The 12,212-nt window shown below is 42.4% G+C and overlaps 1 protein-coding gene across 2 annotated transcripts in view; it reads left to right on the top strand.

Annotated features, from left to right (window-relative positions):
- The window catches only part of GALNT10 (polypeptide N-acetylgalactosaminyltransferase 10), a 77,013-nt gene that overhangs the window by 50,059 nt on the left and 14,742 nt on the right, over positions 1–12,212 (top strand). For both annotated transcript variants that reach the window (XM_040078228.2, XM_040078227.2), the window contains exons 5-6: positions 9,445–9,630; positions 11,177–11,360. In XM_040078228.2, coding sequence (XP_039934162.1) covers positions 9,445–9,630; positions 11,177–11,360 — 370 coding nt within the window. The remainder of the gene's footprint in view (positions 1–9,444; positions 9,631–11,176; positions 11,361–12,212) is intronic.

Raw genomic sequence — 12,212 nt, 5'->3', positions numbered from 1 at the left:
TTTAATACTTGAATTCTTTTTGATCTTTAAATGGAACAGTAACAGATTTATGCAGCTAAAGAGATTATCTTTTCATCTTTAGGCACATGCACTGTAAAAGTAATTTCTTTTTTTTCTCTTAAATGCACTAAAAGTGCATCTGGTTAGTACATCTCAGAAAATGGAGTGACTGTGCTCAGGACAAAGTGATGACAGCCTTTCTTGCTGAATTATCAATATGTTTATCTTGAAGCTTTTTACCATGAAGTATGGAGGAAAGAAGAAAAAGCCACACTTTTTTGGGCCAACTGTGCTTTTCCACAGCCTTTAAGTGTTGCTTTCAAGGTCTCTCATAGGAGTTGGGCTATAACTATTGTCACAAACAACTAAGAAAAGATTTTTTTTTGTAAATTAAGTTACAGAATAAAGAGGATTATTTCCTTGTTAGAATTCATTGCAGACCATCTCAGGTCTGTTTAGACTTCTGAAAAATGCCATAGAAGTAACAGTCAATGAGACTAATCTCTCTTTGCATGAATGGGAGAAGCTTGGTTCTTCTGGGTGGAGAGATGTGAAATTTCTGCCCCAAACTGCAGCGTGACTCCCAGGCAGCAGAGCAGGGACGTGAGTGTAAGAGTGAATTTGTGAACTCACCAGCACTCCTATCCATAGGGAGCACCAAAGGGAGCAGCAAAATAAAAGTTGGTGCAGGTGTCCCATTTTAGTTTATGAGGAGAGAGTAATTTGTAATTCTCCATTTCTGGCAGTGTCTTGTGGTGGGTGTGGGATACTTTAGATAATAGTGACAGAGTCTGCTTCGGATCACAGTGAGATGTGGATGAGATTCAATTTTATGTTTTCCCTTTTTGAGTATTCATTTTTAATGTGTCTTTAATGTCTGTGCTCATGTATTCCCTTCATAAAGGGATGTCTAAAACCTGCACTGTTCATTAGGCAGTGGCTGGGGAGCATTAAAAGTTGATTCTCTGGTGTTTTAAGAGGCATGAGGGCCTATTGTAGTTGTTTACTGCAGCTTTGTTTGTGCCAGCCTAAATAAACTAACCCGTTTACTTTTCATCATCTTGTATTTATTTCTCTAAGATCAGTTCCTGCAGCTGAAAGATTCTTCTGGAAAGGAGATGAGGTGCCTTGAAAAGGTCGAGTTTACTGTGACTTCTTTCTCAGCTAATTATTGTGTAGTGAAGGATGTCTGGCAGTCTAAAGTTTTAAAAAAATAAATAATTGAGGAGCAGAGTTTCCATTACAGCTCATTAAGTAAATCTCAGTGCATTGCTTGCTGCTAAGAAACCCTACACATGTAGCTTCTGTTAGAGGAATTTTGCAGGAAAACAGCTTTAATTTTATTCTCCTCACCTTGAAGTGCATGTCCTCATCTGCTAGGAGTCAAAAATCTAGATATCTGCCAGCTGCAGTGCAAATCAGCATTTTAATGCTTTACAGCTGCTCCTCTATAGAAGTTAATTAGAAATGTGATTCAAACACCCTCTGCCCATATATGATATCTATTACTGGTAATCATAGTTTCTGCTATTTAAACCTGCATTTGGAGTGGTATTAACAAAGCAGCTGTTCCACACAGGGACTTTGATAAAGGTGGAAACTTCTTCACTTTGAGAAAATTGGAAGCTAAATGCTGCTTCAACTGGAAAATAAAAGTGGATAAACCGAACCACATTCCTTTTCTAGTTTTAATTGCAGTTATATTTCCTTAGTAAAGAAATGCCACACAATTCTCTCAGTGTAGCATCAATTTCTGAGGACCACTGTTGCCTGTTACCCACAAGGGGGATGCACTGATGGAGCACAGCAGTTTAACTGTGCTGAGCAGGGGGAAGCCAAAGCTCCAGATTTAAAAGCAGGTACCTTCAGTATCAGTCCTGCCCTGTCCTCTGTCATCCAGATAAAATTAATGCATTACTTGAGAATGGTATTGCCCACAAGATGGCTTAGTCTTGGTATCAGTACGGCTGTGAACAGGCCTGGATTTGTGCTTCAGGATTTAATAGATTTATTGACCTTTCTAGCAGATGTCACTGACTTACTGTGATAACTGCATTTCTTGTGTGTAAAGTAAACCAGAGTGTTGGGAACTGATGGTGAAGAGGTCTAGAAGAAGAGTTAAGTGTGAGTTTGTAAGTTATACTTCAGGCATGGCAGAGTTTGTTACTGCAAGTCAATTGCGTGTGTTCTCCCTGCAGCTGTATTGCTAATTTTTTCATTTGCCAAATCCATTGTTTTCTGTTCTCTGACACACAGACTACAGGACAGACCTCCTTCTGCTTTGTCAGTCATGCTTGTTAATGTTTAAGCATCATTGTAGGACTGAAGAATTATCAGTTAGTTTTCCAATATTCCAATTTGGCTGCAACCCCAGAGCAAAAACTTTGTAGTTCTCTGCAGTTAATTTTAGGCTTCATAGTTTGTTCTTCCTCACTTAGACACTTGAGATCAGAGCCTGTGGGATCCAAAGGGGTGCATTCCTACCAAATCAAAGCCACTTTCAAGTGAGCTACATCTCTGGCCTAACGGGGTGTTCTCTAACAAGACAAAAGTCTGGAGCAGATTTCTCTGTCAATCCTTGTGCTCTTTCTGGAGTATTTCCTTTTTTGATGATTTGCACAGAACAAATACTTTCAGGCCAAGAAGTTTTTTGCCTCTATCAGGCCTATTCACATACAAAGTCAACTCTCTAAGGACTGGTTTGTTTGGGCACCTTCTTTTCTTTTCTTTTTTTTTCCCCAGCAAAACTCAATGACTTTTAAGGCTTTAATCTCACGGCTTTGTTACGTTCCAAAATGTTTCAGTCAGAACTGTCTTAACGCTTCCTCTGCCTGCATCTCTTCAAATGATGGCAAGTTTTGCCTTGCTGTTGGTCATAGGCTTTAGGTTCACGTCGTGATACGCCCACAGAATGTCGCTGGCAGCGCTGGCTGTAGCCTGGCACGCTCCCTGGGCACAGAGGAGGCTTTGGAGCAAACTTCTGAGATGCTTTTGCATCCCCTGCTTGTCTCTCCAGTGCCCAGAAAGCAGCTGATGGTGTCGGTTCAAGGCAATTAAAGATTTTTAGAGCGCAAGCATTCCTTTGGTTAAACAACTGGATGGTCAAAGCTACTGATGTGGCCTTAAAGATGAGCGCAGAGATTCCTCGGGTTGAAGGCAGTATTTGGGACAGTAGTGCCCTTCCTGGCCAGTCACCATGGCTACATCAAACTTGAGCTGAATATTAAGTGTACTGCAAGGAATTCACCCGTTTTGCAGCTACAGAGGCTGTGTAGGCCAAAACCTGCATCTCTCCAGTGTGTGTGTGCCAGCACAGCAGCTCTGAGGTTAAAAGCAATCAACAGGAAATGACTGAGAGTCACAGAACACCCTCTTTAGATGAGATGTAGTCAACAGAAGAGGGAAAAACCTAAGTGGGTGCTTTAATCTTGATACATATGTAATGAAATGGGGAAGGGAGAAGAGTAAACTAATGAGAATGATTTGACTGTTTCCCCTGGGAGAGATGGGTTCTGCCACAGAGGGAAAAACTGTTCTTGTGGGTTGGCCAGGAGGTCAGTGTGCAGGAATTAAGAAGTGATGCATACACCACAGGTTGGCTGCACTGCTCCCGAGGAACAGAAGGTGTTTAAACCTTTACAGCATGAAGGAAAGTTAAGTAAATGGATTTTTCTGGATTCCCTCAAAAAGCAGCGGTTGGAATAAACTCCTTTACAAATTAAGCTTCTGAGAGATTGAGAGGTTGTGCTGTCACTAGGATGATTACTCTCTGCTTGGAAATGCAGCCTGCTTAAACTTTCCTTGGGGTCTGGGTGCATTTATATACTAATGCTAGTAAGTGTGAATTTTCCCCTTTTAAATTGACACCTTTGTCTCTGCATTCAGTGCTAGTATCTCCTGAAGGATACCTGAGCAGGGTTGGGATGTCTTCTTTAGGGTGGAGGAAGCACTGAGAAAGTTCCCTTTGCAAACTGAAGGATGAATTGATGGCACAGGTAGGACAGCACAAGTTTGTGCACCTCAGTTTATCACAGCACAGGCTCTTACCCTTGGTCTTTTCACCACTAATTCACAATTTGGCTTATTTCTTGTGCTCCATTCTTCCACTTCTGTGCCCTTTATTGTACCTGAAACAGAAGCTTGGTTTGAAACCATTTAGAAAGAGAGCAAAACCAGTAGAGTTTTCAGCAAACCCTTTAAATCCTTGTTGAAGTCCAAACCATGCTCTATTATCATGTGGGGTGGTACACATTTAGCTACTGTCCCATGCACAGAAACCCTTTTCCCCTTCAGATTTTGTTTTAAAGTTGTGTTGGGACCCACCACTGATGCAGAATGGGCAGTGGTATCTGGGCCCCCTCCCCTTTTGGAGTCCACCCCAGAACTATAATCAGTGAAGCAGCAAATATTAATTCTCTCCCTTCTCAGGCCTTTTCCTCTTTGTAAGAAGATTCAGCTTGGAAAGCTGTGATCAGCCTAATCAGTTTTCTACTGCTGAGACTGGTGCTCATAGTAAAATTTGTTAAATCAATTTATTATCCTCCTAACCAACTTCAGTGATCAGAGCGTGAAAACATTGAAAGAAAATTAAAACTAGTGGAAGTGCTGCCTGTTTGGATAACAGCACATTTTGCTGTTTCAAAGGATTACTCATCTGCACCAAAACAGGGAGAGAAGTTAATTTCAATGATTTAGAATCTTCTATTTCGGGGAGGCCTGGCTTGCACATTATGATGGATTCAGGAAGAAGCATAATTTGTTCTTAAATTGTTAAACAGCACGTTAGGGCCAAGTATCCAAGTAAAAATGAATGGATTCGTTTGTAATCTTCAACAAGCGTGTCTGCGTGTGGGAGGGAAGGGATGGCAGGCTGGGGTAACCTGTAAACAAATGCCAGATGCACGCTGGCACTTCAGGCTTTGGTTGGAGAGCAGCCAAAATAACCTGCAGAGAAGGGAAACGGTCCTTTTCTGCCTAAAATGGAATTCTGCAGATCCTCCAGTCCTGTCCTCCTGTGCCCTTCAGTGGGAGGGGGAGGTTCCCTGGATTTTCAGAGTGCAGTGGCTCTCCCATCCTCACATCTTCAAGCTTCTGAGTGCAAACTAAAGCAAAGCACCTCAGCAGGATCCTGTAGGGCAGAGCGACCTTTGGTGTCACCAGTGGCATCTGAGTAACATGGGAAGGTGTCTGGGAATGTTTCTGATTTCTGCAGTGCTGTTCCTTCTGGATTAGGTTGATGATACATATATGGCAAAGGCACTGGAGATGCAGATGTGCTGTACAGTGTAAAATTCAGAAACCAAAGCTGATGGTATCGTATGACCCATGAAATGCTGCACTCACAGGACAGGTGAAGTGTTTCACTCGTAGTTCTTTCTCAGGACATAAATCACTTTAATAGTTTCAAGTTAGGGCTGGTATTTAAAATTAGTTGGTTTGGATTTTTTTTCTTTCTGTGGCAAATATTGGTATTCCCTTCCCTGCCAAATACTGCAGAGCTGTTACAGAGACTATAAGTTATTAAAAAAACCCAAAACAACTCCTTGGACTCTTCTGTCTTCCTCTGGCTTCTGTATATGCTTGTTTTTGAATTTCTTAGGTGCCTCTTCAGGTGGCAGAGTACAATGTTGGAATGAAAAGTCGACTGGATATGAGGAATTCCAATCTTGGAAAGTCCTTGCCCATGCTACAAGTGGTCACCAGACTAGAAGGATCTGAGGGCAGCTCTGCTTGAATGAGGCCAGTAGGAAGAAGTACAGTAAGATCACCACAGAAATTTGACCTAGGGGAAAAAAAAGCCATATTTTGGAAAGTTTAGGGCTGCTTTTGTAAAGCAGGCTGCCTGTTAAAGCTTCTCTGCTGTCTTCATACTGCTTTATTTACAGCTCAAAGTAAAGAAAGCGGCAGTTCTTGACTGGTACTGTTAATGTATACATTATTCATCAACTTTATTGCAAAGTCTTAGTTAGCAAACTACCAGAATAGTTTTTAATCTGCAGATAATCTTACTCTCATTTATATTTTTGGGCTGTGTTACTTTGCCCAGCATAGGCACAGCCACTGGAATCCATCCAGTTCACCTAAAAACTTTCATTAAAGAAAATTGCCCTTGTAATAAAAATTACTCAGTGTGACAAGATTCCATAATATATTCTTTTAAGGCTTCATTAAATTTTGTAGCAGTTAACGACACTTGTTTAGGTTTTTTTAATTTCCTTTTAAAGCAAAATTTGGCTTAATTGGGACAATACTTGAAAATAGAATGAAATAACTGTTTTCTGTCTGGGTGCATAGAAGCCAGGCTGTGTGGCAGGAATAGCATAAGGATAAAGAAATAAGAAATCTTTCTGAAAACCGCATTTTACTGAGTTTTGTATATTGTGTGGGTGCTCAGAAGCCTGTGACTTCAGTTAGGCAAAGTAGATGCAATAAACTCTGCCCACTTGCAGTTCATGATGGAGAAATCTTAATCTTACAAAATGCAGTGACCAAACATGGATTTTTCTGCAGCAGCTGGGAGGAGCAGCTTTACCTGAGCATCGTCCCTCTGTCTGCAGGACAGCCCTCAGCAGGTGTGACCCCTGCAGCAGTGTGAGCACACAGGTGCTGCTGGAGCACCTGCAGCTTTTCCTTGTTCTCCCAGCCATCAGGGACACCATTCCTGATGTGTGAGACACTTGAGCAGTGCAGCAAACAGCAGGCTTCTCACTGCCAGCACGGAATGCTTTGGTATTTTCTTACTGTGGAAATGTAGTAAAGTGCTGAAGAACCAAAGCCAGCTTTTGGGAATGCTGTGAGAAGTCAGTGGATTAGACTCTCTGCTATTTGCATAGCACTTGCCTGAGAAAACTCCATGACTCCTATGCCTTCCTTTCCCCATTACACTATAAGAATGGGGAAATCTCCATTTTTAGCTGCTTGTTCATCAATAGCTACAAATCACTTCAGTCAGTGTAGCAGAGCAGCCATCATCATCACAGCTGAAATAGCCAAGTCCAGTGACTCTGTGTCCACCTTCTGGGTGTGTGTGAGGCCACATCCCAGGACATTCTCGTGTTTGGTAGCAGACTGAGTGTGCTGTGCCTGTGCCCCTGGAGGAGTCACTTCAGCTGCCCCAGCCCAGGTGTGACCACAGATGAAATTGCATCACAAACCAAAACAGTTCAGAAAGGCAGGTGATGCTAAAATGGAAATGACGAACGCACGTGTGGTAGACAAACCTCTGGGATCTTTCACAGGCTTATCTTCTCATTTTAATCAAAATAAAGAGCTGAAGAAAGTCTCTTTATATTTTCTATTGGTTTGGAGCTGTGGATTTTTTAAGATTTCCCAGTGCTTTATAGGTTTGGCTTGAATAATATAAGTATTGTGTAGTCTGATCTTCCAAGTGCCTTCTGCTATTATCAATCTCTGGCTGTTGTTAGGGAAATCAGACTGAGAGCATATGTGTGACAGTTCCCTCCTTTATTATAATGAGCACCAGCAGCTACTCTCGTGTTTATCTTATCTTGGGTACGTTAAGTCAAGTCTGCATCCTGGTTTGGGCTTGGCTGATTTCTGCTTGAAGTGAGAATTGTTTGTTCTCTACGATGAAACAATCTTTTGTGACAAACTAACAATGGCAAGGGATGAGCTCTGATGTTAAACAGTGGTAGCTTTTCTTTCTTTTTTTCCGTCTCTTCTCGTTTTAAGTCTACCCACTGCCTCAGGAGGAAGGCAGCTGCACTAATAATATGTCTAGTCTCTGTGGAAAGCCCTTATTTGAAAAATCTGTAATTGAGTGGACAAAATTTCTCGTTGCTTGAGAGGATCTATTCAGAAGAGACCTGAAAAGGATGAGGAAAAAGCACACTAGACATCAAGAAGTCCTAAGGGCTCTATTGAGAGGGAAACCTATGTAGATATTATGGGACAATTACACTTGTCAGGCAAAACACTAAACTGGATCTGTGAGAAAAAAAAAACTCCTGGGGAATGTTAAACAAAGCTTTGAACAGGGCAAAGAGCTTGCTTGGAATACCTCAAAAGCAAGGAGGTGGTGTATTTGGGTAATGTTTGAAGGAAGACACATGATGGCTGCTTCAAAGAGCAGGCACAGAACGTGTGTTACGCAGAGCTTCTGACCATTCTCTCAGTTGCCAGGTCAGCACAAGGGGGAGAGCTCATAACTAGGTTAAGTTTATTTGCTCCTTTGCTCTTTTCAGTCAGCTTTCCAATGCCCAGCCTCCCTGGTGCCCTGTTCAGGGACACATTCCTGCTGTTGGCCTTTCCAGCCTCTGCCTTTCATGCTTCCTTTGGAAGCTGAGGAAGATGTGCTGTGCAGAGTGGAGGGGATGTGTTCCCTACAGAAGGCAAATAACCCTATGAGGGTATTTGGATTTCAGTGATTGCCTCTAGTCAAGTAAGAATGACTTGCTTAGATGCAACATACCGAGTTTTGTCTAGTGAGGCTTCTTTCCTGCACTGGTTGCTGACTGCTGTGGATGGTGTTGGGCATTAATGAACAATTCCTGGCACCCTCTGAATGGGCTTTGCTGTCAAAACTTCAGATGCCTAAAAGATCAACCCATTAGTGATGAGGCCAGCATCAGCTCAGCTTATTTTTAGATTTTTCTTTGCTGCTTCACTCTTTGATGTAAAGACAGCTGTGTTCCCCCCCTCTTGTTATGCAGACCAAACTTTTTATCTCTACTTTGGAACAAGCTGTCCATTGTTTTGATCACTCAGTGATCTTTCTCTGCAGCTCTCCTGTTTGAATTCTTGTTAATCATAGTGACTGCCACTGTCTGTGTTAATTCAGATGTGGCTCCAGTCCATGTTGAGTAGTGTAAATATTTCCATGTTTAAATGCAAATCTCCTCTGATAGGCATTTAAGGAAGCCATCCCCGTGCACACTGTGGCTGTGCCTGCCTTGCAGCTTGGAGGGGTGTCTGACTAGGCTTTTCCCTGGTTTTTATTTATGCATGAGTGGATTGTTATGTTGTGTGTTTTGAAGAAACCACATGTAGCTTAAATGCCCTGAGTGTGGTTTACTTCTGAAAATGAATTCCCCTGCGTCTTTTCTAAGTTACAGTGGTTTTCCACAAGTGTCCAAGAATCCTGGCTCAGGGTCTGCCAGCTGTCTTTTTATTCCTTTTCCTCTTGCTCTGCTGCTTTCTTTCTCATTCTATACTCTTTGTTCCCCCCCTTTTCTTTTTTTTTTTTTTTTTCCCTCTTCTCTCCTCCGTTTAATTGCTTCTAAAGTTTCGGAACGTCTCTAAAAGTCTTGCTTAGGCAGTTATTTTTAGACCTTCAAAAGAAGCAATTTTTACTTCCTTTTTCCTATTACTGCATTTGTTACCTGTTGAGGCCATACTTCCAAAGACATCTCCTTCTGGTAAAGACAGAGCAGCATTTTGAAGGAATGGGTTGTTGCAGTGTCCCAATGTGTCCTTTTCACACAGAGCACCTGAAGAAACGCCTGGAGGATTACATGGCGCAGTTCCCGAACGTGCGGATCCTGCGCACCAAGAAGAGGGAAGGGCTGATCCGGACTCGCATGCTGGGAGCCTCGGTGGCCATCGGGGACGTCATCACCTTCCTGGATTCCCACTGCGAGGCCAATGTCAACTGGCTGCCGCCTCTCTTAGGTCAGTGGGAGGGAGGGGGGGGGTGTTGAAATTATTCCCACCTGCTGCTTTCCCCTCGTGCTGTAAGTGGATAAAAGAGAGATGAAATATAAAAGAAAGAACAAACCAACCGCAAGACTCAAGTGAATTGTTGGCAGCTTGTAGTGTTTAGTACGAGATTTTTTTTTTTTTTTTGTCCTGTTCTGGAGTCCTGCACTGTGCAGCAACCCTATTATGTGCTTTTGTTAATTAAAGAGCAGAAGTCATATTCTTCTGTTTCCTCATTAAATGAAATCTTAAATAATTTACAGCTTGCTAGAAGGGTAAGCTATCACATGGTCATTCACCAGCTTGCAGGGAAGAATGGCTTTGTGATACAGAAGAGATCTTTACTTTTGAGTAGCTTTTAAGGGTTTTATCTCCTATATAACTATATTTAACTTCATAGTCTGCAAGGCTGTGAAAAATACTTTGTGTGAATGAGAGCTGCTGGTGTGTATTTGTAGAACATGGGCATCCTTTTCCAAGGCAGCATTCCATCTTTGAGGAGGTGTCAGCTCTTTGCAAGGATGACTAACTGAAGGGATGGTGCTGTCTGTTTCTGGTACCTGTCTGCCTCTGGCCGGTACCAAACTCCTTCACAGCCCTGCTGCCAGTGACCTGTCAGAGCTCTCTGAGGTGTGACTTTCTCAAATAGGCTGTGGCAACAACACTCAAGCAGGGTTTAAGAAAGAGTCAGATTTTCCTGCAGGATTGATGGATGGTTATCCTGTTGCTTTCACTACAGTTTATATCTGGCAGTAGTTTGAAGCATTTGCAGCTTTACGAGCCCCAGAGAGGGAGGACAGAATTAGCTCCAATGCCATTTAAATGAGAACACGAAGAGGATGCTTTGATTTTTAAAACACAGAAAGCATTTCTGTGGGTTAGATTTTGGAAGCTGAAACATCATTTTATCGCCTCTGCTCTGAGAGCTAACTTCAAACAAGAGACTATCTCAGTAATAGAGCATTTAAGAAATTCCAGATGTTTATGCAGGAGTTTATCCTGTGTTGCATTATTTGGTTGGAAGAAAAGATTGGAGGAGAGGAGGTAACACTTGCATTTCTTGAGCCTGCTGAGAGTACTTATGCTATTAGTCTGAAACACTTCCTGCCAGATTCTGGTGTGGCAATTAGGTCTGGGTGGTGCAGTGGGTTATTCCCTGGATTTGGATCTGCACAGAAGGGGTTCACATCCTGGTCACTTGTGGAAATGAGGATTGCTCACCGAGTACAAGAGGTCTGGTTTAAGCCTGGCTGTCAGTTCTCTGTAGTAGTGTGGCTGTCTCTTCCCATTCTGCTTCTGGGTGATGAGTGCCTGGTGTTTTTCTCTCAGTGATTGCAGAAGTAGCAGATAAGTTGATATAAATGAATATAAGTTGGAGCCTCTGCTCACGAGAGAAGGAACAGGAAGAAAGCTGTGTCATTCTTGGACAACTTCATATTTTGATGCTCTTTATTTTGTAATTTCATGGTCAAAGGACCCAGCTGGTATGGGTTTTCTAACATGTTTCTCCAATCTTCAGATCGCATTGCCCGAAACCGCAAGACTATCGTTTGCCCCATGATTGACGTTATTGATCACGACCACTTTGGATATGAGACTCAGGCTGGAGACGCAATGCGAGGGGCATTTGACTGGGAGATGTATTACAAGAGGATCCCCATTCCTCCTGAGTTACAGAAACCTGATCCCAGTGATCCCTTTGAGTAAGTTACTGAAACGCAGAGTGCTAAGAGCCAGCTAATGAAATAACACCCTGCTGCAGGGTTGGTTTACACCTCAGCATAGCAAAAGCCAGAAGCTGGTGTTAAGCTACTTGCTTTTTTGGCAGCTGTTTGCTTTGCTGGTTTAAAAGAAACGCATTGTATAGTAGCTGTGAACACTCTCCTTTTCATTGCTGTTTTTTGCCGCGTTAATTCCTGCAGAAGTTAACGTTTCATTGAAAACTCTAATGTGTAACAATTAATGTGGTCATTTATCACTGAGATCTTTCAAACATAGCCTAATGCTCTGCCAGAAACAACAAACCAATGGTGGGTTATGTGTCGTTCCCAGGTGAGGGAAGAAGAAAACCTAGCAGAATAATTACAGCAATTTTGATTATTACAGTGCACTGCAGAAGTAAATCTGTGATCAAGTTATGCTCTGCTGTTGCTGTGCTTGCCAACGCTGAGACAGTTCTGCTGTTCTTTATACTCTGCAGTGTTTAAAAAAAAAAAACATGATGAAAAAGATGAAAAACGAACCAACAGAACGCTCTTTGAGGTCAAACTCAAAGATTCAACCCTAGAACAGAAGCAGAGCACCATGTGTGGAGCGTTCAGGTCCCTTGGGCTGAAGTGGTGTCCTGTCACTTAATGGTCAACTCCTGCCTGCTTGGAGGAGAGGCACTGGCAGGTTCTGAAGGGAGCCTGGTCTGGTCCTCCTCGTTTGCAAGTGGGAAATCAGTAGATAACACCAAAACAACTGTTTGATGCACTGATGGGGTTGTAAAGGCACCGGGAGCACTGGGTGGTAAAAAGAATATTTGTCAAATCTTGCTTTGTTTTTTAAATGTT

The sequence above is a fragment of the Hirundo rustica genome, chromosome 14, assembly GCF_015227805.2.
Source record: "Hirundo rustica isolate bHirRus1 chromosome 14, bHirRus1.pri.v3, whole genome shotgun sequence".
NCBI classification, from domain to species: Eukaryota; Metazoa; Chordata; class Aves; order Passeriformes; family Hirundinidae; genus Hirundo; species Hirundo rustica.
Note: the sequence above shows the minus strand (reverse complement) of the source record. Positions and strands in the feature narration are given on the sequence as shown.